The 24,556-nt window shown below is 56.2% G+C and overlaps 15 protein-coding genes across 15 annotated transcripts; 10 read left to right on the forward strand and 5 right to left on the reverse strand.

Moving 5' to 3' along the window:
• Positions 1-106: 106 nt before the first annotated feature.
• KRP23_7239 (uncharacterized protein) lies at positions 107-1,483 on the forward strand (the record flags this gene model as incomplete). The annotated part of the gene is made up of 1 exon (XM_067892529.1): positions 107-1,483. The coding sequence occupies one exon, from the start codon at positions 107-109 to the stop codon at positions 1,481-1,483; it is 1,377 nt and encodes a 458-aa protein (XP_067744400.1).
• A 225-nt stretch (positions 1,484-1,708) lies between these two features.
• KRP23_7240 (Protein RKD1) lies at positions 1,709-2,662 on the forward strand (the record flags this gene model as incomplete). Its single annotated transcript, XM_067892530.1, has 1 exon — positions 1,709-2,662. One exon carries the CDS (start codon positions 1,709-1,711, stop codon positions 2,660-2,662), a length of 954 nt encoding a protein of 317 aa, XP_067744401.1.
• A 149-nt stretch (positions 2,663-2,811) lies between these two features.
• KRP23_7241 (E3 ubiquitin-protein ligase RNF185) lies at positions 2,812-3,779 on the forward strand (the record flags this gene model as incomplete). The annotated part of the gene is made up of 6 exons (XM_067892531.1): positions 2,812-2,945; positions 3,044-3,062; positions 3,132-3,232; positions 3,301-3,394; positions 3,458-3,547; positions 3,636-3,779. 6 exons carry the CDS (start codon positions 2,812-2,814, stop codon positions 3,777-3,779), a joined length of 582 nt encoding a protein of 193 aa, XP_067744402.1.
• A 153-nt stretch (positions 3,780-3,932) lies between these two features.
• KRP23_7242 (uncharacterized protein) lies at positions 3,933-4,543 on the forward strand (the record flags this gene model as incomplete). Its single annotated transcript, XM_067892532.1, has 3 exons — positions 3,933-3,999; positions 4,097-4,302; positions 4,394-4,543. The coding sequence occupies 3 exons, from the start codon at positions 3,933-3,935 to the stop codon at positions 4,541-4,543; spliced, it is 423 nt and encodes a 140-aa protein (XP_067744403.1).
• A 121-nt stretch (positions 4,544-4,664) lies between these two features.
• On the forward strand, positions 4,665-5,868 carry KRP23_7243 (2-oxoglutarate and iron-dependent oxygenase domain-containing protein 3; the record flags this gene model as incomplete). Its single annotated transcript, XM_067892533.1, has 4 exons — positions 4,665-4,937; positions 4,997-5,289; positions 5,353-5,487; positions 5,562-5,868. The coding sequence occupies 4 exons, from the start codon at positions 4,665-4,667 to the stop codon at positions 5,866-5,868; spliced, it is 1,008 nt and encodes a 335-aa protein (XP_067744404.1).
• Positions 5,869-5,938: 70 nt separating this feature from the next.
• KRP23_7244 (uncharacterized protein) lies at positions 5,939-6,709 on the reverse strand (the record flags this gene model as incomplete). The annotated part of the gene is made up of 1 exon (XM_067892535.1): positions 5,939-6,709. One exon carries the CDS (start codon positions 6,707-6,709, stop codon positions 5,939-5,941), a length of 771 nt encoding a protein of 256 aa, XP_067744405.1.
• A 281-nt stretch (positions 6,710-6,990) lies between these two features.
• On the forward strand, positions 6,991-9,681 carry KRP23_7245 (Chaperone protein ClpB1; the record flags this gene model as incomplete). Its single annotated transcript, XM_067892536.1, has 1 exon — positions 6,991-9,681. The coding sequence occupies one exon, from the start codon at positions 6,991-6,993 to the stop codon at positions 9,679-9,681; it is 2,691 nt and encodes an 896-aa protein (XP_067744406.1).
• A 326-nt stretch (positions 9,682-10,007) lies between these two features.
• Positions 10,008-11,166, forward strand: KRP23_7246 (Prostaglandin reductase-3; the record flags this gene model as incomplete). Its single annotated transcript, XM_067892537.1, has 3 exons — positions 10,008-10,218; positions 10,278-10,346; positions 10,418-11,166. 3 exons carry the CDS (start codon positions 10,008-10,010, stop codon positions 11,164-11,166), a joined length of 1,029 nt encoding a protein of 342 aa, XP_067744407.1.
• A 168-nt stretch (positions 11,167-11,334) lies between these two features.
• Positions 11,335-12,566, forward strand: KRP23_7247 (Glyoxylate/hydroxypyruvate reductase A; the record flags this gene model as incomplete). The annotated part of the gene is made up of 2 exons (XM_067892538.1): positions 11,335-11,828; positions 11,921-12,566. The coding sequence occupies 2 exons, from the start codon at positions 11,335-11,337 to the stop codon at positions 12,564-12,566; spliced, it is 1,140 nt and encodes a 379-aa protein (XP_067744408.1).
• Positions 12,567-12,670: 104 nt separating this feature from the next.
• On the forward strand, positions 12,671-14,225 carry KRP23_7248 (Protein farnesyltransferase subunit beta; the record flags this gene model as incomplete). The annotated part of the gene is made up of 5 exons (XM_067892539.1): positions 12,671-12,865; positions 12,932-13,017; positions 13,107-13,189; positions 13,258-13,474; positions 13,553-14,225. The coding sequence occupies 5 exons, from the start codon at positions 12,671-12,673 to the stop codon at positions 14,223-14,225; spliced, it is 1,254 nt and encodes a 417-aa protein (XP_067744409.1).
• A 122-nt stretch (positions 14,226-14,347) lies between these two features.
• Positions 14,348-15,442, reverse strand: KRP23_7249 (uncharacterized protein; the record flags this gene model as incomplete). The annotated part of the gene is made up of 1 exon (XM_067892540.1): positions 14,348-15,442. The coding sequence occupies one exon, from the start codon at positions 15,440-15,442 to the stop codon at positions 14,348-14,350; it is 1,095 nt and encodes a 364-aa protein (XP_067744410.1).
• A 471-nt stretch (positions 15,443-15,913) lies between these two features.
• KRP23_7250 (Glyoxylate/hydroxypyruvate reductase A) lies at positions 15,914-17,104 on the reverse strand (the record flags this gene model as incomplete). Its single annotated transcript, XM_067892541.1, has 1 exon — positions 15,914-17,104. One exon carries the CDS (start codon positions 17,102-17,104, stop codon positions 15,914-15,916), a length of 1,191 nt encoding a protein of 396 aa, XP_067744411.1.
• Positions 17,105-17,361: 257 nt separating this feature from the next.
• Positions 17,362-18,516, forward strand: KRP23_7251 (Glyoxylate/hydroxypyruvate reductase A; the record flags this gene model as incomplete). Its single annotated transcript, XM_067892542.1, has 1 exon — positions 17,362-18,516. One exon carries the CDS (start codon positions 17,362-17,364, stop codon positions 18,514-18,516), a length of 1,155 nt encoding a protein of 384 aa, XP_067744412.1.
• Positions 18,517-19,233: 717 nt separating this feature from the next.
• Positions 19,234-20,385, reverse strand: KRP23_7252 (Glyoxylate/hydroxypyruvate reductase A; the record flags this gene model as incomplete). Its single annotated transcript, XM_067892543.1, has 1 exon — positions 19,234-20,385. One exon carries the CDS (start codon positions 20,383-20,385, stop codon positions 19,234-19,236), a length of 1,152 nt encoding a protein of 383 aa, XP_067744413.1.
• A 175-nt stretch (positions 20,386-20,560) lies between these two features.
• On the reverse strand, positions 20,561-24,412 carry KRP23_7253 (Pentatricopeptide repeat-containing protein; the record flags this gene model as incomplete). The annotated part of the gene is made up of 1 exon (XM_067892544.1): positions 20,561-24,412. The coding sequence occupies one exon, from the start codon at positions 24,410-24,412 to the stop codon at positions 20,561-20,563; it is 3,852 nt and encodes a 1,283-aa protein (XP_067744414.1).
• Positions 24,413-24,556: the final 144 nt, after the last annotated feature.

Raw genomic sequence — 24,556 nt, forward strand, 5'->3', positions numbered from 1 at the left:
CCGCCGGGCAGTTCTGAATCGAGGGCGCAGGAAGGACGAGCTTCTTGTTGCCTGCCAATCGCCCTCCCTCCTCTGTTCGTTTGCTGTTGCCTCTTCTACAGTTGAGATGGAGATGAAGGTGACCTCGCGGCACCGCAGCAGCGGCCGCTCGCGCCGCCAGTCGCAGTCCATGGTGCACTGGAGCTGGCTGCACGCGACGGCCTACTCGTCCGCCATCGTGGCGTCCGTCGCCTACATGCACAACCAGCTCACGCTCTACTTCAAGAGCCTCGACGCGCAGCAGGTGAACGACGAACTGCTCTACAGCCTCGCTACGGTCGCCACGGTGGGCAGCGACCAGCTCGACGGACTGCACCACGTGCTGTCCGAGCTGGCCTCAAGGCTGCGGTGGCTGCTGGTGATGCTGTCGCTCGCCGTCTGGATCGGCACGCTCGTGCTCTCGCGCCGCTACCACCTGCACTCGCCACTGCGTCGCATAACGAAGCGTCTTGGGAGCTATGTGGACAAGATGCGCGACTGGAGACGGAAGCACACTAGGACCAGGCCCACGGCACACCATCATGGCATCCACCACCACCACCGACGGACGGCCCGCGCTGAGAGCTGGAGCCAACTCGACGGAGATTTGGAGATCGACGAGAACGACTTGCTCATCGTGTCGTCGTTGTCTCCGGACCCGCGACTCCTTTCCAGCATGGGTCGGGATGCTGACGCGGATAGCGATAACGGACGTGGCCGGAATCGCCGCCTGACGGAGGACAAGGGTGAAGGCAAGATCGTTCGCGCCAACAGCAAAGGTGATCTCAGCGGCAAGATCGTGCTTCATCCACGAGAAGGCGCCCGAGGTGGACGCCACCAGAGCAACCAGATCATCTCGGACGACCCGTACGTGAGCCGGTTCCACTTCCAGATCCAGTACGACCCGATGGAGAAGGAGTACTATCTCCAGGACCTCGGAAGCACGACGGGGACGTTTGTGTTCCTCAAGCCAGACGCACCGAAGCGCCTGCATGTGGACGACCGCGTGAAGCTGGGCGACACGGAGTTTGAAGTGTCGGCGATCGACGAGAACATCACGACGGGCATGCCGTTCCTGCGCATCCGCTTCACTGACGGCCCGCTCACCGGCATCTGCCAGACCATTGGCAAGACGTCCGTGACGCTAGGGCGGCATTCAACCAACGCGCTGTGCATCACGGAGGACGACTCCATCTCGGGCAGACACAGCGTGATCTCGTACTTTGGCAACGGTTTCTACATCACGGATCTCCACAGCACGAACGGCACGGCTGTCCGGCTCAGCGCTAGCGCTAAGAAGAGTCGAAGGCGCTACCTCCTGCACAGTGATGTCTTTGGTGTGGGGTCGAACCGGTTCATGGTGGAGTATTCGCACCAATTAGCAGCCCAGCGTCGACTCGCCAAGCTCATGCGGGAGGCTCAGGACGAGGACGACGACGCCGCCGCGGCTGCAGCAGATGCATAGTGTTCACCGAGAGTACAGTCCTATTTAACTAGATCGTCGAATTATTTAGCGCTGGTCGAACGAACGGCATTGCATCGTATAGACCAACATGTTCCCAGTTGCTTCGCCCGGCCTGACTCCCTTCGGCGGCTTTATAAATCGTTCTCGAATTTGTTTTTCAAAGCACGGCATCAAATCAAGCCGCACGAAGCGCCACCTCGCCGTCCCAGCACGTTCCTGCCCGCGATGGCGACGCCCGACATGTCGGACAAGGAGATAGAGGCCAGCATCTCGCTGCTGCACATGATGCAGCCGTCGGAGAGCGACGCCGCCGCCGCTTCGGAGAACAGAGATGCGCTGCACGAGTCGCTCATGAAAGTGGTGGCCAAACAGGCGTCAGACGAGTTGTCTCTGCCCCGCATCGCCGCCGTCAAGAAGGTCCAGAAGCGTGGGACGCGCCTCACTGCGCTCTCGCGTGAGCTCACGCTGGAGGAGCTGCGCCCACACTTCGGCCGGCCGATCGCCGAGGTGGCGCGCGAGTTCGGCATCTGCACTACGTTCCTCAAAAAGATATGTCGTCGGTGCGGCATCAAGCGATGGCCGCACCGCCAGATCCGGTCGCTGAGCCGCACGATCCTGATGCTGGAGCAAGTGGAGTCGGTGGCGGCGAATCCGCAGGAGAGGGCCAAGTACGCGACACAGATCGAAGAACTCAAGGACAAACAGCGCGCGGTGATGGAAGACCCGGATGCCAATGGCAAGTTGACACGGATGAAAAAGTACACGGCTCCGAAGGCTGTTACGGTCGAAACTACTGACTCAATGTCAATACCTATGGGCAGCGAAGGTAGTTTGCGGTCTGCGACGAACAACTTGACCGCGATCAATTGCAACACTGCGAACTTGTCCGCTCTCGTCGTCGCGGTGGACTCGGTATCTGGCGCACCTGAAAATGCTACGTTGAAGAAGAGTGCTCCAGGGCCATCTCTATTGGGCGTGCAGATCCCTTCGTCGGCGTTGGCGTTGCCATCGCCCTCGTTGACCACTCCGCTGCATGCGGCCGCTTCAAGCCAGACACCTTTGGCATTGAGGATTTCGCCGAGCAACCGCACGTTGGCGCTGATAAAGTCTAATCCTGACACCGAGCGTCGACTTCGTAGCTCGTCGATCGCCTCGTTGCAGGCCACGGAGGGCGCATAGTGCCGTCACCATTTGAGGCTATTCCGACGTAATTATCGGTAAATAAAGAATATGAATGAAAGGAGCTGGACACTATTGACATTCCCACGAAAATATCTGCCTAAAACTGGAATAAAACTGCATTTCCAGGGTGGCTATCGAGCTGCAAAATGGAGCCGACAACAGTGGACACGGCGCCGGCGCCGGCTGAGCCATCGGACAGCGGAAAGCCGTTCTTCGAGTGCAATGTGTGCCTAGACACGGTTTCTAGTCCAGTTGTGACGCTGTGTGGCCATCTGTACTGGTGCGTCCGCCGTCCCGCTAGGATCATTGCCCCCGTTCTTGTCGCTTTGCGTCTCTTCTTGCTCTGACTCGCAGCATTTTCTGTCTGTTGCCTCCCAGTTGGCCATGTCTTTATCAGGTGTGACAGCACTGGAGCTCGGGCAATTGCTTGTTGTTACGCCTTGTTGATGTGTTGAGCTGCTTGTAGTGGATGCAAAATCACTCCGAGTGTCCGGTGTGCAAGGCTGGCATCAGCGAGGAGAACGTGATTCCTGTTTATGCTCGAGGCGCTGAAGCGGTAGATCCACGGTGAGTGCTGTTGCACCCTGCAATTGTGCTTTTGAAGACCCCCGGCGCTGATAGGTTTTTCGTTGTAGTACGCACCAGCAAATGTCGGATAGCGGTATCCCCCACCGTCCTCGTGGCCAGCGTCCAGACGCGGAGCAGCTTCGACGACGACGTCCCTACGGTGTACGTGGGTATTAGATCTTGTGCTAATGTTGATGTACCACTCATTTTCCTGGCTACCCGCAGTTTGGGATGTTCACTGGAAATGGTCAAGGCAACGCATTTTCAATGTCGCCGACAATCGGGTTCTTCCCTGCGATCTTCGGAGTGCCGTATGTACGTGTGAAGAAGTGATCATTTGCTAAACATTGCATACTTCGCTAACATGTTTGCAAATTGCGCGCTTGGTTGTGCGAATGGATAGCAACCGCCTGCTCCGGTCACGCACCATCAAGATGGCACGCCATTAACAGCGCAGGAGGCACGCCAACAGGTGCAGCAGGCATTCCTGTCTCGCTTCCTGCTGATAGTCGGCAGTCTCGTCATCCTCTGCCTCATCACGTTTTAGGCCGCCACCTTTACTACTTAACAGCTAGCAGCGCTTCAATTAAGCGCAAACCCGTTTGCGTTTTGCTTCACTTCAATCTAACGTTAGTTGTCAATTAGTATCGCTTTGTAGGTAAAGCTACAAGTATAGTTCCGCTTCGCTTGATTTTCGAGGATGAGTGCTAAGACAACAGAGGTGAAGGCGGCGGAAGGCCGGCTGGCGCAGCACCGCGATGATGCAGGTACCAATCTATGATCGACCCGTGTACACGACTCCCACAGCTCTGGAGCTGTGTATTACCTCGTTATTGACGGTTGGTATCGATGATTTCTGGAAAGACCATGCCAAGGTCCAATTAGCGGAGTCTCTCGACGCGCTGAAGGCTGTGCAAAGTCGATTGCTGGTAAAGAGGCTGGACGAGACGATCCAGGAGCAGCGCAACGTTGAACAGGAGGCACTCGCGTACTCGAAGAACGTGACCGCGCTGTATCAACGCGCTGCTAAGTGGAAGGCGGAGCAGAAGCGGTTCCGCTCGGCCTTGGGCGTACGATTCTCGCCATTTGTCTTTGTTAGAGGGGTTGCTGCGTGGGATCCTGTGGTTAATATGGGTTATATGTGGTGTGCTGCTGTTGCAGGCACTGGATCGATTCGCCGAGTGGGCTGCCGCCACAGAGTCGGATCTTCAGGGCATCGCTGGCAACCTGGAGTACGTGTGTGCTGTGCTGGAGAAGGAGCAAGAAGTAACAGCCAACGGTGGATACGCTCGAGCTCAAGAGTCCACGTGAGGTGCATAATGGTTCGAACAGTGAGCTGGATCGCCAGTCTATAGTTTGGAAGCTATAAAGTGACCTATAATTGATGTGCTGCACACTTGCCCGGTGGTTGTCTCCACACTCCACGTTTACCATGGCGCGCAAGAACGCCAAGAAGGCTAGAGCACCCCCTGCGACGAAGCAGGTCGTCGACACCAAGAGCGAAGCCAAGAAGGATGAGGAGCCCGCTACCCCCGCATCGGGCACCTACGGATGGGTGCTCAAGCTTCTCTCGGTGGGCGCCGCCGTGGCCGTGACGTTCTACCTGCGTCAACTGGACATCGAGGTCGTGCGCGCCGCCCACTACATCGCCCGCACCGACGTGACGGAGCATCTGCGCTTTAACGTCACGTGCGCGCCCATGAAGGTGCGTTTTGGAGCTCGTTGCAAAGCTGCAGACGCCACTGACAACTCGTTCATTTGTAGCAACACGAGCAGTTCGTGCCTGGTTGCCACCAGGAGAACGAGACGAGGTGCGGCCGCGCCCTGATCGACGACTTCGTCACGCCCGAGCAAGTGACACAGCTGCTCAAGATCGCTGAGATCGGGATGCAGAACCGCTCGCAGCTTGGCGGCCCGACGATCATGGACATCAACACGGGCTTTGTCCGGGACAGTGAAGGACTCGTGAACATTTACCAGCCGGAGAGGAAGATCCCCAACGAAAACAAACCGGGTGTCAAACGCTTTACCAAGAAGCAGTTCAACTTGTACCGGGGGTGAGTGTTGTGATGGACTGGAGAGTATTTAGTGTCTGACCTGTTGCTTTCTGTTTTCAATAGTGTCGTCGAGAAGATTCGCATGGCGTTGATGAAGGAGTTCGAGCTGGAAGAGTTGTATTTCTCCGCCCCCACGTTCATTACTCGTCTTATGGGCAATGAATCGTGGACGCCGGCGGAGATCCACGATGAGTACTGGTAAGAAGCAATTTCGCTGACTGCAGCTGTAACAACATATTCACTAAATACCTACCACGATTGCTGCTATGTAGGCACCCACATGTGGACAAGGAAAACACGAAGCACTATGACTACTCTGGCCTGTTGTACCTCGCGGACTTTGGTGAGGATTTCACGGGTGGCCTGTTCTCGTTCATCGACGAACACACGGAAACCGTCGTTGAGCCTGCCCGCGGACGTCTGATGATGTTCACGGCTGGCTCGGAAAACCTGCACGTCGTGCGCAAGGTGGAAACCGGAACGCGCTACGTGCTGAGCCTGTGGTTTTCGTGCGACGAGCGTAAACACTTCCACAACTTCCTGGATGGTGAGATGCACAAGCACTTTAGACGCACGTAGATAATGAGATTGGCTCATTAACCAGTGATGACTGTTTCATCATGAATCGTGCTTGGCTACGTCTATTTCTCTATCGCTTTGATTGTTTTTCTTGACCTGAATGCGGTACCAGCGACATGGCGAGCGAAATGAAGGCCCCGCGCAGGTGGCGGTCCCGCTTTTCAGCTTCCGCTCTGGCCATCTGCAGCGCGTGCTCACGGAACTTCTGCATGAGTCGCCGCCGTCGCTCGTTGGATGGGATGCAGTGGCAGACACTGTAGACCGAGTTTGTCCGTTCGAAAACCAGAGAGCTAAGTGGATCCGTTGTAGGTGGCGGGTGCCATTGCACTTGCCGGGTGCTGGAGTGGTAAAAGTAGTGTTTCCCTGAAGTGTCATCGCAGTACTCGGTCCACGGCGTTGGCAGCGGCTGTACCATTGACGCGCTCCGAAATCCAAAACACAGCTCGCACACTACGTCGGTAGCTGCGTCGGGGGGGCTGTAAAAGCACGAAAGGGCTCGAAACAGCTCGGGGTGCTTGTCCTTCTCTGACGCAGAACGTCTCCCTCCCCCGGCATTGATCAAAGAATGGGAACCCTTCCTACTGCTTTGGCTACAGATTTCATCGTCGCATTTATCTTGGGACCCGTCCTGCTGAGCGAACAGCAGTGCCGCCACATTTGAAGACACAGCACAACTGGTGGCTACGCCATCGCAGATCCCCTGCTTCTGCTTCTTCGTCTCCGCGACAAACTTCTTGCGGAAGACCTCCTGTCTCCGATCGTATCGGTCGAAGTCGATCTGCAGCTGCTGCCCGATGCGGTGGGCCTCGTCGAACATCTCCGCCGAGCTGCGCAGCGCCATAACGAGTAGGACTCTCCTCTCGGGAGGATATTGATAGCCGTCACTCTCGAGTCTTCTCGACGCATGTCCACGTTGAAGTGGCGAGCCAATCAATGACGGGTCTGTCCGTGTCACAGCTCATTGACTTGGATTGAGTATGTCACCCGTTCTAAGTACGATCTGGAAGATTCTAGCAAAGTCGCTGCTCTGGCAGCGCCAGACTACATGTAGTTGGCTCGCTCATTTTTGAATTTGCTCTTAAGGACTGAAGTGAGCACACGACACTAGGAACAACAGAGAAGATGAATCCTGCCGAATTTACGGACAAGACCAACGAGTACCTGCGTAATGCGCAGGACACGGCGGAGGAGTTCGGCCACTCGCAGCTAACGCCGCTGCACGTGGCGTACGCGCTATTCGACGATAAGAACGGCACGGCCAAGCGCATCGCCGACCTGGTGCACGGTAACACCGCCGGCTTCCTGCAGGATGTGCAGGTGCAGCTCAAGAAGCTGCCGTCACAGACGCCGGCGCCCGACTCCGTTGGCGCCGACTCGGCGCTCATAAAGATGCTCAAGTACGCGCACAAGATGCGCAAGGACATGAAGGACACGCACCTGGCCGCCGACCACTTACTCATGGCCCTGTACAACAACTCGCAGGTCGCGAATCTGCTCAAGTCTAATCAGATGGACGAGAACCAGGTCAAAGACGCAGTGCAGAAGATGCGTGGCGGACGGCCCGTCACAAGTGCCTCGGCGGAAGAGAACTACGACGCGCTGAACAAGTACGGCCAAGACCTGATCGCGCTGGCTGAGGCTGGCAAAATCGACCCTGTCATTGGTCGAGATGAAGAGATCCGACGCGTGATCCGTATCCTGTCGCGACGAACCAAGAACAACCCCGTGCTGATCGGCGAGCCCGGTGTTGGTAAGACTGCCATCGTGGAAGGATTGGCGCATCGTATCGTGGTGGGCGATGTGCCCGAGTCGCTCAACTGCAAACTAATCAGTCTGGATATGGGCGCGCTGATCGCTGGTGCCAAGTACCGCGGCGAGTTCGAGGAACGTCTGAAGGCTGTGCTGAAGGAGGTGAAGGACAGCGACGGCAAGATCATCCTGTTCATCGATGAAATGCACCTGATTCTCGGCGCTGGTCAAACGTCAGGAGCTATGGATGCGGCCAATCTGCTGAAGCCAATGCTCGCGCGAGGAGAGCTGCGCTGTATCGGTGCGACGACGCTCGATGAGTACCGTCAGCACGTGGAGAAGGACAAGGCATTTGAGCGTCGTTTCCAGCAGGTGCTAGTGAAGGAGCCGTCGGTCCCAGACACGGTGAGCATTCTGCGAGGCCTAAAGGAGCGGTACGAGTCACACCACGGTGTGCAGATCCTGGATGCGGCTCTGGTGGCTGCTGCCAAGCTTGCAGACCGCTACATCAAAGAGCGATACATGCCCGATAAGGCTATCGATATCATCGATGAAGCATGTGCCAACGTGCGTGTCCAATTGGACAGTCAACCTGAAGTCATCGATGAACTGGAGCGCCGTCAGCTGCAGCTTCAGGTCGAGGCCACTGCTCTTGCGAAGGAAAAGGATGAAATGAGCAAACAGCGTCTGAAAAAGGTGCAGGAGGAACTGAACACGATTCAAGACGAGCTGAGCCCGCTGATCCTGCGTCACGAGGCTGAGAAGGCTCGTGTGAACGAAATCCGCCAACTTCGCGATAAGTTGCAGCACCTGCAGCTGAAGGCAGAGCAGGCGGAACGTAACCAAGATCTACAGACCGCATCCGATCTGCAGTACTATGCCATTCCCGATGTTCGACGCCGGATCGCCTCTGCGGAGGAGGCTAAGAAGCGCGAAGACGAAGATGAAACCCAGCACAAGATGGTCGAGGAGGTCGTGCGCGAAGACCAGATCTGCGAGGTGGTGGCTCGCTGGACGGGCATCCCGGTGTCTCGGCTGACGTCGAGCATGGGCGACCGTCTCATGCATTTGGAGGAACGCATCCACAAGCGCGTGGTTGGACAGGAGGAAGCCGTGAAAGCTGTGTGCGACGCCGTACTCCGCTCGCGTGCAGGTCTTGCTCGATCGGGACAACCGACTGGCAGCTTCCTCTTCCTAGGCCCGACTGGTGTGGGGAAGACGGAACTAGCCAAGGCGCTGGCGTACGAGCTCTTCGACGATGACAAGCACATGGTGCGAATCGACATGAGCGAGTACATGGAAGAGCACACTGTCTCGCGTTTGATCGGGGCCCCCGCCGGATATGTTGGCTTTGACTCTGCACCGGGGCAGCTAACGGAGGCTGTACGCCGCAACCCGTACAACGTGATCCTGATGGACGAGATCGAGAAGGCCCACCCGAAGGTTTTGAACATTTTGCTGCAAGTGCTCGATGATGGGCGTCTGACGGACTCTCACGGACGCACGGTCGACTTCGCCAACACGGTGGTTATCATGACGTCGAACATTGGCGCTGAGCATCTTCTCTTCGAGAACGACTTCGCGTCTCGTGCCAGCAAGAAAATCAAGACGGAGAACGACTTTGTCGAGTCCGAGAGTGACACCAAGAAGGAGTTCGCGAAGCAGCGCGAGTTGGTGCTGCAGCAGCTGCGTCACACGATTCGTCCGGAGCTGCTGAACCGTCTGGACGACATTGTCGTGTTCGAGCCACTGGGCCGCAAGGAGCTGCGTCAGATCGTGCTGCTGCAGTTCGAATCCGTCATTAGCCGCCTGAAGGAGGCGCAGATCTCGGTTAACGTGACGACGAGCGCGCTGGACGTGATCTTGGACGAGTCGTACGAGCCGCAGTACGGCGCGCGTCCTATCAAGCGGTACATCGAGAAGCACGTCGTGACGGACCTGAGCAAGCTCATTATCTCCGGGCAGCTGCACGCAAAGACCCACGTGGAAGTCACGGAGATCGGCGGCAAGCTGTCGTTCGACGTCACCCAGCCCATGGACGCCGACGTCGAGATGGCTCCGTAAGAAGAAGGCGACAGTTCGCTAGATATTTTGATTGATATACGTACAAGTTTGCATTTTGAAGGTGCCTTGAAGTTGCTTTGAACATTGGCTGCCAAACCATTTCCATTTTTGAAACGTGTCATGTGCTTCAACTTTAATTATCAAAGGTACATGTGCATTCGTTCATGCTTTCTTTCTAACGTAATTTCAGTTAACATATGTTATTACAGAGGTTTTCACTGCTGTCAACTAAACAAACGAAAAGCAGCGTCGAAGGCAAGCTCGCGCCATTCCTGCATTCCCTCGCTGTCGCCCACGCGTCTCCTCCTTCCCCCAGCCCCTTCATCATGGTGCAGTCCCGCAAGATCGTGTGCCAGAAGCTGTCCACTAACTTCCGCGAGTGCACGGCCATCGTGCCGTTCCAAGTGCCGGCGCTCAAGCAGGGCGAGGTGCTGGTCAAGACCAAGTACGTGGGGATCAATGCGTCCGACATCAACTACACCAACGGCGCCTACCTGCCGGGAGTGCAGCCGCCCTTCGACTGCGGCTTCGAGGCCTGTAAGACGCTTTAGATCTTATATCTTCCAGGCCTGTTGACTAACCTGTGTCTCTTGCAGTGGGCGTTGTGCTCGAGGTCGGGCCGGGCGTGACTAAGATCAAGAAGGGCGACGCCGTGGCCTCCACGTGTGAGTGACGAACTGTCAACATGTATGCAATTGGCCGTAAACTGACATCTTGCTCGTGCTTTGGACGCTAGCTTACGGCGCTTTCTCAGAGCACCTAGTAGCCCAGGAGCGTTTCTTGGTCAAGGTTCCTGCTGCAGTCCCAGAGGTGATGCCTATCATTGTGTGCGGTCTCACCGCGTCGATAGCGCTCGAGCACGTGGGCAACATGACGCACGGGGAGACGGTGCTGATCACTGCTGCTGCTGGCGCCACGGGCCAGTTCGCCGTGCAGCTGGCCAAGCTCGCCGGCAACCACGTGATCGGTACGTGCAGCTCGCCTGACAAGGTGGAGTACCTGCGCTCCATTGGCTGCGACCGCCCCATCAACTACCGTGAGGAGAAGGTGTACGACGTGCTCAAGAAGGAGTACCCGCGCGGCGTGGACCTCGTGTTCGAGAGCGTGGGCGGCGAGATGTTCGAGGCGTGCGTGAACAACATTGCGCGCAAGGGGCGCATCATCGTCATCGGAGCCATCGCTGGCTACCAGGACTCGAGCACGTGGAAGCACAAGCCCAACAAGGCTACGACGCCGCTGCCATCCAAGCTGCTGGCTAAGTCGGCATCCGTGCGCGGCTTTTTCTACAACGACTACTTCCGCGAGACCCAGGCGCACACCAAGAAGCTCACGATGCTCGTGCAGCGCGGCGTGCTGAACGCCGGCGTGGACCCGTCCAACTTTTACGGCCTCGAGGACATCCCCAACGCCATCGACTACATGTACGAGCGCAAGAACATCGGCAAGATCGTCGTGGACCTCAACAAGGGCACCCCCAAGCTGTAAAATCTCTTGGTCAGCGTAGTGTAGCCATTTAGCACTCGCGACTATACGTAACGCAAGCCATTTTACTAGTCGCACTTAGATCAGCCATCTACGGTACAGCTCGTACGTCATCATGGCTGCCCAGCAACACGTGGGGTGGTGAGCACTCTCACTTTGCAATTGGAGAGCATGGCGACGAAGCTCCGGATTCCGATCATCACGTTCAAGGACGGACTGGCAGACGCCGTGAAGCAGCGGTTGCTGGCGACGGACTCTCCTGCTAGATCTCTGTTCCAGGCTGGCGGACTGGAGTTCGTGACGCTGCCCCTGCCAACGTTCCCTCCATCTCACGGCGTGCAGGCTGCTGCTCCAGGTGCCAAGGCCGATGCGGACGAAGCTGCGTTAGTGGAAACCAAGTGGGAGCTCACGGAAGAGCACCAGGAAGTGCTGGCACAGGCGACGATCGTGCTGGGCGACGCGCACAACTGCGCACCGCTGCTGCTGACTCCGGGGACTGGGCTGCCCTGGAGTATGCAACATTTGCTCACGAACGTGCAGTGGGTGCAGGGAACGTATGCTGGGGTTGAGCAGTACCTGAAGCTACGGGAAGAAGGTGCTCCGCTACCTTCGTTCCAGCTGACACGCGCCGGTGGCATCAATGGACTAGCGCAATACGTCTTCGGGTACGTCCGCCGAGTCTTGCTGTTATTTGCACGTGATCCTTGTCGTGACTCAATCGACTGAATTATCGGTGTGTGTGCACTGTTGACTGCAGCTGGGTCATAACCTTGGAGCGCAAGTTTCACGAAGCGTACACGATGCAGCAGCAGAAGGTGTTCGAACCTCAGTCGTTGAGATACCGTTCGTTCCAGTCGGTGACCGTGGGCATCTTGGGGCTTGGATCCATTGGTCAAGCTATCGGCAAGCTAGCCAAGCTGGCTGGTTTTAACGTGGTAGGCTTCAAGCGGAAGCTTCGTGGCGATGAGGACGACGTTTTCAAGGACTGTGCGCACCGCATATCAACAGACCTAGACGATGTTCTGCGGACGTCAGACTATATCGTAGGCATCTTGCCAAGCACGCCGGCGACCAAGTATCTGCTGAACGAGACGAATCTCCGCGTGTGCTCGGAGAAGAAGCCCGTTTTCATCAACGTAGGGCGTGGCGATGTCATCTCCGAGAAAAGCATCGTGCACGCGCTCGACAACCAGTGGTTCTCCAAGGTTGTGGTGGACGTGTTCGAGAAGGAGCCGCTGCCCAAGGACAGCCAGCTGTGGGACCATCCCAAGGTCTTCCTGACTCCACACGTTGCCGCCTACTGCTTCAACGAGGACATCGCCGACGTGTTCGTGCCGAATCTCAACGCGTACATCGCCAACCAGCCACTCCAATACCAAGTGGACTGGGCCAGCGGCTATTAGTTGGTCTGGTCATGTTGAAGTGATACCACCTGCTTTTGTCACGTGAATCTACCTTTTTCTGGCAATCGTTTATTCACTAAATAGTGTTCCCACATTTTTTGATCATGAGCAGCGAGACGCTGGAATTCGCGGCGATGGAGCGCTACCGCTTCCGTAACGACGGTCTGGAGACGCGCACGTCCGCGGACCAAGAGGAGTGCGAGGCCAGCTGCAGCCTCTTCTACTTCCCGCTGCTGGAGCTTCCACTGGACCAGCAGTTGCAGCTGCAGCAGCTGAGTTTCATCAACACGAATCTCGAGGCATGTTTTAACGTTGTTTTATCTTTTTTAATTCAGGGTTCTAATTGGGTTTATATGTTTTAATAGCCGCTGTTAATAAGGGAGAATCATATCGCGTACTTGAAACGCGGCCTCACGCGACTTTCGTCGGGTTTCGTGGCTCTCGACGCAAGGTATCTGGAACAATGTTTCAGTTTGAAAAGCTGCTGAAATCAGAGTTTTAATGCGCCGAAACGACTGGCGAAATGATTTTACTTTGCAGTCGACCGTGGATTATCTATTGGATCCTTCACGCGTTGGAGCTGCTGGACGCGCTCCCCGTGGAAGAGACGGAGCGTGTCATCAGTGAGAAATCATGAGTTTAAAGGCTGTTGCTGCAGCAGAGACTGACACTTTCTCTGGTGTTTGTACAGGAACGCTGAAACCTTGCTGGAACAACGACCATGACGGCGGCTTTGGAGGAGGTCCCAAGCAGTTGGGTCACACAGCCACTAACTACGCGTCGTGCTTGACACTCGCTCTGCTGGGAACACCCGAGGCGTTGGAGACGGTTGACCGTCAGGCGCTGTACCGGTTCTTCCTCTCGCGGAAACACGCGGCCACGGGAGCCTTCACAGCTCACGATGGAGGGTGCGTGGCGCTGTGGTTTTGCTGTATTAAGCAGCTTTGCGTGTAATTAAACGGTCTTCTCTGTGCCCAATCTGACAGGGAAGTGGATGTCCGCGTGACGTACTGCGTCGTCTCCATCGCTAACTTGTACGGTATCCTGACGGATGAACTGAAGGCTGGCGTGGTGGACTACGTGCTGTCCTGTCAGACGTACGAGGGCGGCTTTGGTGGCGAGCCGGACAACGAAGCCCATGGCGGCTACGCTTTCTGCTCCGTGGCGGCACTCTACATTCTCGAGGCTGTGGGTCAGATTCGGGACCTTCCTGGACTTCTGCATTGGCTTGCGAATCGCCAGATGCCGTTTGAAGGTGGCTACCAGGGACGCACGAACAAGCTTGTGGACGGCTGCTACAGTTTCTGGCAGGGTGCAGTGCCAGCATTGCTGGCTGACGTTGTGCGAGAACGGTACGGTGATGACGTGCCGTATCAATGCCATCAAGAGCAGTTGCAGAAGTACATTCTGCTCTGCGGACAGGAGATTTCTGGCGGACTACGAGACAAGCCCGGCAAGCCGCGTGACCATTACCACTCGTGCTATTGCTTGAGTGGTTTGTCGGTGGCACAACACGGAGATGGCAAAGGCGAGCCGGTCGTTTTTGGAGATGCATCCAACCTGGTGGCGCGCACGCACCCAGCGTACAACATTGGCTACGACAAGGCTATGAAGGCAATCGCATATTTCAAGGCGAAGAGCCCCTTCGAACCGGAGTAGAGCAGGTAAAGTACCATGCCATAGATCCTGCGCAGAATGGTGCCAAATGGAAGTTTACCTGGTCGATGATCTTAACAAGCATTGCACTAGGCATTCACTTTGTGTTTTTGCGTTGTCATTTGTTATAAGGGTGGAAGTTTCTCGGCTGTGTCGTCGCCATTAGCATCGCTACTAGTATCGTGGTCTTTATGGTTTATGCTACGCAGGGACGATGAGGCTGCCAGCTTGGGCAAAGGAGGCTGAAAGTTCGAGGTCGATGAGTGTGAACCGTGGTGAACAGGATGGTGCGAGTGGGGAGATGGATTTACCACAGTTAGCGATGCTTTCCGCTTTTCTCGATCCCGGACTGACAAAATCGTAGATGGCGATGAAGCTGCTTCAGTCAGCAAGATTGCCTTCGAGATTGATGATCCACTCCCCACATGCCGCTGCGCTCTCGCTTTGGCTCGATCTTTCCGCTTCTGCCGCTGCTGGAAAGGGGTCAAGTTCGCGCCCTGACTGCTTGCAGACCCACTTTCCTCGTCGGAGCTCAAGTTTTGTGGAGAGTTGGAGTGAGTTCCCTGAATGAGGCCGCTGCCTTTCACTGAAAATGGCTGCTGCTTGGGTTTGGCTTGGAGTAGCGTGGGCTTCAGCTTGCTATGCGCCAGCTTGCCTTTGGGGGATGGCTTCTTGTCGGCTTGTACATTTTCCGAGTTGCTATCTTGAGGAGAAGCACCCAAGTAGTGGTCAAGTGACATTCCACTCACGTCGGACGTCGGTGCAAGCTTTTTCACCGTTGTAGAAAGCTGAGGTGGCAATGCCCGGAGAGATCCTGCTCTGGGCAGCTTTTCCTGTGCAATGGCATCGACTTCATTCACGTGGAGATAGTCGCTCAGCGTCATACCCGCGAGCTCAGACGGTGGCTGTGCCTTTGGCGTGGAAGTCTCGGACTCGTAGTCGTCTTCGTAGTCATCTTGCTCGCTCTTCCGCTCCGATGCTTTGGCACCTCCCGTCGCGAGTATCCGATCCGGGCCATCCTTGTCTTCGCCTCCGACTTTTTCAGCTGCCATGACGTCGTTGTCGGTCGAGATGTTGAGCAAATGCTGTGACACATGACCGCTCACTTTGTGTGCAGCGAAGTAGTCTTCTAAGGTGGAACCTGCCAGTGCGTTCCCGTCGTCGCCGTCGCCCTTGCAGCCTGTCTGTGTATTCAAATGTTGCTGCTGTCCCTTGCCCATGGTACTGCAACCTGGCCGCCATCACCCGATAAGCCTGAATCGAGGGGTGTAACGACCATGCCGAGCTGAGTCGTTTCAAGTCCACTTCAACTTGTTCTGGGTTCGCTTTTAGGCGAGAATGTGATGCTTAGAGGTGGATGGCAGACTTCACAGCAGGGTAGAATGTTCAACGAGAGAAAGCAGTGACCATTGCGAAACTGTTGTTGATAAGCTAGCAGGCTGTGTAATACATCAATCAACTCGCGCCGAGTCAAGTAATCTCTAGTCTTTCAAGCTTCGCTGATCCAAGGGTTAAGGACGTCTGGCTGGTACATTTCTACGCTGATGAATACCCTGGTGTAAATTCTTGCAATCACCACTGCAGTACCTTGAATCTATGCTGGGTTCTACCGTGTTCAGGATGGCGCTGCCACCGCCAAATACACTCAGGTTCGGCAGCTCACGCAGCAGGCTTGTTACCAAACCTGAAAGCTAGTAACCCTTCGTCCAGTCGACTTGGTAACGAACGGGTTCACCCTTGAGGTAGCGGTTGAAGTTGTCCAGGAACATGGCTGCCACGTCTTCGGGGAAGACTTTGCCCGACACGTGCGGCGTCAGCAGCACCGAGGGGTGTTCCCAGAGCTCGCTGTCTTTCGGAAGCGGCTCCTTCTCAAACACATCAAGCACGGCACGCGACAGTGTGCCCTTGTTCAGCGCGTCAATCAGTGTTTTCTCCGAGATGACGTCTCCACGGCCAATATTGATGAACACAGGACTGCGCGCGCGGCATTTCTCCAGGTTATCCTCGTTCAATAGATACCGTGTGGCATTTGTGCTCGGAAGAACGTTGAGCAGGTAGTCGCTCTTGGATAGCAGGTCGTCTAGACTCGTGGTGATGTGATCCGCGCACTCTGCAAGCTCAGCAACGTCCTGTGCACTCACGTGGCGCTTGAACCCCAGCACTTTGTAGCCGCAGCTGCGCAGCATCTTGCCCGTGTACTGGCCAATGTCTCCGAGTCCGAGGATGCCCACAGTGACGGACTGGGCAGGTCGAAAGCTGATCATCTCGACGCGTGCGTAGTCGCGTTTGCTTTGGAACTCCTTGGCCTCCAGCAGCTTCCTCTCGATCATAGTGACGTAACCCAGCACGTACTGCGCCATGATCCGCGGCATCATACCGCCGGCCCGCGTCAATGTGAACTTGGGCAGCTGCTCTGCAGTCAGAGCATTGGGTCCCTTGGGCAGCAGGTTGAGGTACATCTCCACGCCGGCGTAGGTGGCTTGCACCCACTTGACGTTGCTCAGAATGTGCTGCTTATCCTCCGGCAGGTTCTCCTTGGGGTCGAGGAAAACGGGGCCACCGCCGTGGGAGTCAATGAGCACGATCTCCGCTTTCTCCACGACGCTTTGCTGCTCGGGCGTGAGGTCCCAAATAGGTCTACCCGGGTCCACCATGCTTGGTCCGTGCAGTGGGTCCTGCTTGTTGCCCACCAACTGCGGCAGCGGGATGTCCACGAGTTCCAGTTTGCCAGCCCGGTAGAGTTCACCTGCAGGAGTCTCGGAAGCAGCAAATTCCTTGCGGACATTGTCTCCAATGCCGGCAATGAACGTCATGATGGGCACCCGCATACACGAAGCAGTCGCGACGGAATCGCCATTGGAAGACGTCGTAAACGCAGTCATAGCAGCGAACTGGCGAGTCGTTCGAGGCACCTCGCAAGATCGAAAGTGAGCTCCTCAAAACGGCAACGTATTTTAGGAGTAGGGTTATCAGATGGATACCCCTTTTATCAGCAACGTCAAACCTTACAAATATCAAGTAACAGACTATTGGTTGCGCAATGAGAGTGTATGCTTTCAAAACACCATGATATGATGAGCGGCTGGAATGCAATCTCCATTAGGATATCCCACCACGTGTTGGTAATTATCTTGTGCTCATGCCTGCGGCCTCGAAGCTCCGTGTTCCCATCGTGTCGTTCCTCAATGGAATGGGAACTGCCATTCGCAGCGAGTTCGCAGCGTCTTCCACCCCCGCCGGAGACCTCTTTCGTGCCGGAAAACTGCAACTCGTGGACGTGCCCGTGCCAAAGTTAATTGGCAACACCCAGGACCCCCTCAGCGGCCACAAGATGGACGACACGGGAGCTCCTCAGTGGGATCTGACGTCTGAGCAGCAGCGCGTCATCGAGCAGGCCAAGATTGTCGTGATGGACCAACATTCCGGGGGGCCGCTCTTCCTCACGCCCGAGGAAAGTCTACCCAAGGACAAGAGAGACATCCTCCGGAACATCGAGTGGGTTCAGGGAACGTATGCAGGTGTGGAGCAGTATTTGAACCGACTGCCGCACGGTAAGAACGCACTGCCGGTGGATCAACTACCCAAGTTCACGTTGACTCGTGCAGGAGGATTTCTGCCGCGGATCATGGGCCAGTACGTCTTCGGATACGTCACGATGCTGGAGCGGATGCTGCTAGAAGCGATCGACTTTCAGCGCAATCGCACGTACGAACGAGAGCGCATGATCGGGTTCAGACCGGCGCAGACCGTCACGATTGGTATCCTCGGTCTCGGAGACATTGGCCAGGGAGTGGGCAAGATGCTGCGAGCGGCAGGGTACAAGGTGCTGGGCTTCAAGCGCCGTGTGAACTCCCAGCTCGACCTGGCGTTGGCGGCCTGTGCGGATCGCGTCACGCCGGATCTGGACGAAGTGCTGTCCCAAAGTGACTATTTGGTGAACGTGCTGCCGAGTACGAGCTCGACGCGCTACTTGTTGAACGAAAAGAACTTGGAGCTTTGCCGAGAACGCAAGCCAGTTTTCATCAACATCGGTCGGGGCGACGTCGTTGCTGAAAAGACAATCATTGACGCTCTTGACAACGGTGTGTGGTCTCGCGCTGTTCTGGATGTCTTTGAGGAGGAGCCACTCCCGCGCGAAAGTGCGTTGTGGGCCCACCCTTCTGTGCTGCTCACTCCACACGTGTCTGGCTACGTGTTCGTGGAAGACGTTGCCAGTATGTTTGTGGACAACTTTGATCGGTATTTGCGCGGAGAGCCCGTGCTGTACAAGGTGGACTGGACGGCAGGGTATTGAAGACTCGATCGTGCTGGCGCTGCTTTGACGGAGTCAACTCAGCACAAGACGAGCTTGAGATGATGTCGTAGCTCTGCTGGGACGTCGTATTTAGATATATGCTCGAACTTTTCAAAGTGCTGTGAATCCGCGTGTGTTCAACTACCATTTGTTGGCTTCTTTTTTTCAACATTTTCCAATTGTGAAACCAAAGTGAGTCCCTGAGCTGGGATCTGCTTGCCATCATCGCAATCACCCAGTCGATAGCGCCGCCACCAGCTCGTTGTGAAGACGTTGGGTAGTTATTAAGAATGCTTGTAGCTCAGGTGTTTTGAGATTGGTGCTTCGTGCCACGATGCAAGCCGCTCCAACGATCTATAGGATACGAGAATTCAGATTTTTTTGGGGGTAAGACGCATTAAAAATGTAGTACTTACCTCGTAGAGCTCACGTGAGCACGAAGTCTGAGATAATAATTAGTGCAAGGACGACATTGAAAAGCGTCGATTGTTTTGTGGTTTTTACATAGTGGTTAGATACGCCTGTCCTTCGCAAAGATTCTAACGAACTCCACTGAGTTGCAAGGCAAGTGTGATTATGCTAATGCATTGTATTGCTATTACCAGTGATACAAATGTGTCGGAGCCTGGAAAATTTCTTTTCATTCGTGTAGTACAACATCTTTATTGAGTTCGTGGAATACAAGGAATCGGAATACAAAGAATCCACACAAGAAGCTCAGTACCCCTTCGTCCAGTCCACAACATATTCCAGAGGCTCGCCACGAAGGTAGTGATTGAAGTTATCCAGCAACACGGGCCCGACATTTTCCGGAAACACTTTGCCTGAAACATGGGGCGTCAAATGTACTGACGGATGCGCCCACAGCCCGCTCACGCGCGGCAGTGGCTCCTGTTCATACACATCCAACACGGCCCGAGATAAGACACCTGCATCCAGGGCATCCAGCAGCGTCTTCTCGGAAATCACGTCTCCACGGCCAATGTTGATGAACACGGGACTTCGTTCACGACATTGCTGCAGATTCTTTTCGTTCAGCAGATATCGAGTCGCGCTCGTGCTCGGCAGCACACTGACAAGGTAGTCACTGTTCGCAAGTATATCATCCAAGTCTGTCGTGATTCGATCAGCGCAGAAAGCCAGATTGTCAGCCTCCTTGGGACTTGAGTGGCGCTTGAAGCCCACCACGTTGTACCCGGCAGTACGCAGCATCTTACCTACACCTTGGCCAATGTCACCAAGTCCCAAGATTCCAACCGTCACAGACTGCGCCGACCGGTAGTTCACCAGCTCCATCCGCGCAAACTCGCGCTTGCTCTGGAATTCCTTGGCTTCCAGCAGCATGCGCTCGATCAGAGTCACATATCCGAAGACGTACTGTGCCATGATCTTGGGCATGACACCTCCACCCCGAGTCAATTGGAACCGGGGAAGCTGATCCAGTTTCGGTCCGTTGTCACCTTTGGGCAGCAAATTGAGGTACATCTCGACGCCGGCGTAGGTGCCCTGCACCCACTTGACATTGTCGAGGATGTGCTGCTTGTCACTCGGTAAACTCGTTTCGGGGTCGAGGAACACTGGACCTCCTGTATGTGAATCCATGACCACCACTTCCGCCTGTTCCACGACCTTGTGCTGCTCGGGCGTCAAGTCCCAACGAGGCTCGAGGAGGTCCTCTCCACGCTGATGCTCTGCATACCCGGCGTCCTGCTTGTTGCCTGGAAGTTGCGGCAAAGGCATTTCCACGAACTGCAGACCCCCGGACCTGAAAAGTTTTCCAGCGGGTGACGAGGACGACGCAAACTCTTTTCGCACAGTGTCCCCCACTCCGCGGATAAACGACACAATGGGAACTCGAAGTGCTGCCATGGTCTCCGATATCTCAAATGTGCGGTGGGGAGAATCAACTTCCAACAAATCTAGGTTTGATTTGCTAGGATTTCAACTAAGTGCGAGTTGAAGTGTACTTGAATGTCCAACCCTGTTTTGGCCTTCTAGCTGTCTAGGTGTCTAAATACATATAGGCAGTGTCTGCCTGGTTGCTCTACTCCTTGTCGTTCGCGAGCGGCTCGAGGACGGCACCCCACCGAGCGTCCGTGGCAACGCGCACGGCAGCCTCGTAGCTCTTGCTGTGGGGGCGTCTCGAGCCAGTCTTTTGAGCAAAAGCAGGGACGGCGCGCTTTGTCTTTGGAGCAGCAGTCTTGCGCTTGGTCACACGCGACGGGATGCCACGCACGCTGGACCCAGGCGCACCAACAACGCCCAAGCCCTCGTCAAACGAACGCTTCACGAATGCCAGCTCGTTCGCGAGCATGGACGGCAGGTGCTTGTGCAGCTTGAGCAATTGATCCGCCATCTTTGACGACATCGGCATGCCGTGACGGTGGCAGAAGAGCGCAATGCGCGCAAGCTCCGCTGGGCTCATGACGGTAAACTCGGGCGTCTCCCCCGCTTTGTTAAAGCGGCGGATCACCTTCGTGTCCTTGGCCTCCACTTGCTTCAGCGCTGATGCGATTTGCTCCGCCATCTCCTTGTAGACTCCTCCTTGGAAGGCGTGCTCCTGCACGTCATCGAGAATGATCTGTCCAGTAGACTTCACGGCGGACGCGTTCGAGGGCTCAAGGCGCTCAAGCCGCAAACAACTCTGCAGTGTTAACAGGTACGTGTAGCCGCTCGGGCGAATGAATCCGTGCGTGCGGAGCAACTCGAACAGCTTCAGACTAGCGACAGAACCAGCCAGCTCGTCGCGTGACTGGGCACAGTACTCCATAGCTGCCTCATAGTGGGCGACCTCGAGTGGGAATGCCAGTAGCTCCTTCTCGAAAAGAGCACGCATAGCATCGAAATGGCCGAACTCGCCGTAGATAAAGAGGAGCATCTCCATTGCTTGTTGCTGGAAGTAGGACGGCATCTGCTTGAGAGATACGCCGTTGGTTCCATCCACGTAGAGCTGCAACACCTTCTCGGCCTCGACAAGGTTTCCCTTCGCGATGAGTGCATTGGTTACGCGGATAACACGATTGGGGTGCACCTCAGTCAGGCCGTGTAGGCGAGCGTACCTCAGCAAAAGCGCTGCGCCAAGCACGGGGTCACCCGATTTACAGAGGTGGTGGAACACCGACTCGAACGTGTCCGCAGAGACGGACTCATTGAAGAACTCCACTGCGTCGGTCCCCCGGTTCATGCTCATCAGTACATCCATCGCCATGTCAACAGAGCACCCGGGCAGGTTCAAAGCAACATCACGAAGCGCGTCATTCTCGTGCGCAAGAGCAAGCGACAACATCAAGGATCTTGCCACGTTCGACTCGACGCGTACGATCTCGCCGTTCTCATCACGATTGTTCTGGAGCTCGTCACGAATGGCAAGCACCTGGTCTGTGCGGCGCTGACGTGAAAACGCGATGATCGCCGCATTTCGCGCGTACGAGTTAGGCTCAAGGCCGAGAGCGCGCATGGATTCGTACAGCGCTCCCACATCGTCGTGATCGCCCACAGTAGCCTTAATTGAAATAGCCATGGACAGCGCTTCGCCATCCAAGGTTTTCCCGTGCACCTCCAGCATTTGCCTGCAGATGCGTTCCGCCTTGTTCATACGCCAAGTGTTATCTTCTTCATATTTTGGCTGGCGCAGTAGCGAAAGAATCGCGTTCTTGTACATTCTCAGCGGGACTACCACAGGATCCACGTCCGATGCCAATATCTGCGCTGCGTCTTGACTTGCGTTCATCTGTCGTTGGTGGTTCCGGAAGTATCGCAGAGACGAATGCCCCGCGACAGAATCAAAGAGCTTCAGAGCCAAGTCCGGGCGGTCAGAGTTCATACATACGTCGGCGGCATCGGCCACGCTGTCCACGTTGTTCTGCACCACCCGACGGAACGACAGGGTCTCGGTAGCCAACGAGTACGCGATTCGCCACTCCTTGCTTCTGTTCTTAGCCATATCACGGAGCAGTTCCATTTTGCGACGCACAGGAGGATGCACGCCTTGGCGTTGGCAGAACATCAGCCATTCGCGACCCAGCGCCCACCTGTCTGCTTCGAGTAGCTTGGATACGGTGTCTCCCATGCACATCTCAGGATTCTTCAAAGCGTCCACGTCTAACATTTGCATCAACTTACGCATCAGAGTCCAGTTTTCAAAACGGATACAAGCGTCCGTCGTCGCACGAACAATCGAATCCGTGATCGGCAGGCCTCGCGAACGCATCATGGCCAGATACGCCTCAATATTCGCTGTTTGGTCGTCACGGGCCTTACATAAACCACTGATCACACCGTTGAACAGCAGAACATCGTTGCTGCTGCCGAGTTCGACGTCACTGTCCTCGCCCTGGTAGACTGCAACAGCTTCCAGTTCATCGCCATCTTCGTCAACCTCTTGCTGCTGAATCTCGTCGGCCGTAGTGCCCCAGCTCCGCTCGGCATGCTCAATCAGCTCTTCAAGCGTCTCCATTTCGCCGGTGCTCGCAAATACACCCGCAAGACTCGCGTACGCAGGTGGCAGCACGACAGGCACGTTGGCAGACATAATTCGCCATGCGCGCTTAGCATCGCGAGTGTTCAAAGCAGGATCGCGCACAGTGTCACGCGAGAGCGCGTTGAACAGAGCAAGGTAGATGCCGACGTAGCGTGAAACCCTGCGGGTGTCCTTGCAACTCTCGACGTACTCGTCAAACAGGTCAACCGCTTTCTGCGTGTTTCCCAGTCGTCCGTGGGCGCGAATGGCAGTCGTATAGGCGCCCTGGTGGACCTGGCTGGGCTCGAACAACTTCTGTATGTAGTCGAAAACTTCCACAGCAAGTTGCGTGTCCTTTGCGTGCGTAAGTCCCTGCAGCATCTTGTTGTATTTCGTGGGGACCGGGTTGGGCTCGTTGGCCTCAACAATCTTGTTCCAGCAGGCCCAGGCGTGCTGGCTTCGGTTGGCACCCGTGTAGGCCAGCATCGCGCGTCCGAGACAGAAGACACTGGGGTGTTTCTCGCCGCTCTCTAGCATCTGCTCGAACAATCGCGTGGCCTGCCAGAACTTGCCCTTTTTCACGAGCGCGTCGATCGTGCACGTGTAGATGGGTTCCTCCAGGCTCAATCCGCGCTGCGTGACCGTCGCAAAGCTCTGGAGCGCCTGCTCCAGGTCGCCGTTCAGCACTTGAGCGCGAATCAGCTGACTGAAGCCTTGGCCGTCGTCTTGAAGTCCGTCACCTTCCTCCATCTGCACGAAGAGCGACATGGCGACGTCGGCGCGGTGTCCCATGCCTGCGGCGCGAATGGCCGCCGCGTAGTGGTCGGGTGTGAGCGGCATGCCGGCTGCACCAAGCTGCTTCATGATGCTCAGCGCGCTGTCGGCGTCCCTGATCTGGCCGCACGCCTCCATAATAGCGTGGAAGGCGGCCGGGGAGAGCTGCACGCCCATGGCCGTCGCCTCGCTGGCCAGCTGCACGATGAGGCCCCAGTGCTCCTTGGCCAGGTAGGCCTGGATGATGAAGTCCATGGTAGCGCTCGTGGGCGTGAGGTCGTCCACCAGCATGTTGTTGAGAAGGCCTGGGAGCACCTCCACCTTGCCCATGCGGGCGCAGGCCGCGATAGCGCGCTCGTACATGGCCGGGTCCAGTGCCGGCAGCGTGGCATCCTTGTCTACGCGGTCCAGCAGCTTGAGCGCCTGGCGCCACTTGCCGGTCTCGCGGAATGCGTCGAGCTCTTCCAGTAGCTTGGTCATGTCAGCGTCCGTCTCGAATGGGACGTTGTTCATGCTCTCGGAGGACATCCAGCGGCGCTGCGATAGCACGGAAGCAGGCGCGGTGTTCACGCGCGCGAGGCGCATGCTAAGCCGCTGCAGACTCGCGTCTGCGGACGGCTGTGTGCGCTGCCAGAGCGTCACGAGGCGACGGGCGCGGAGCATTCGGTCGCGCGGGGATTGCAGGGCCCGCAGAGGGACTTGAAAGGTGCAGCGAGCGGATTCAGACGCGCGTGATGGAGGCACAGGTGACGATGCAGGCGATGAGCTCCCGCACTGTGAGCAGGCAGCGATACACGCACGTGTAGG

The sequence above is a fragment of the Phytophthora ramorum genome (assembly GCF_020800215.1).
Source record: "Phytophthora ramorum isolate Pr-102 chromosome Unknown Phyram_PR-102_s0006, whole genome shotgun sequence".
Lineage (NCBI taxonomy): Eukaryota > Oomycota > Peronosporomycetes > Peronosporales > Peronosporaceae > Phytophthora > Phytophthora ramorum.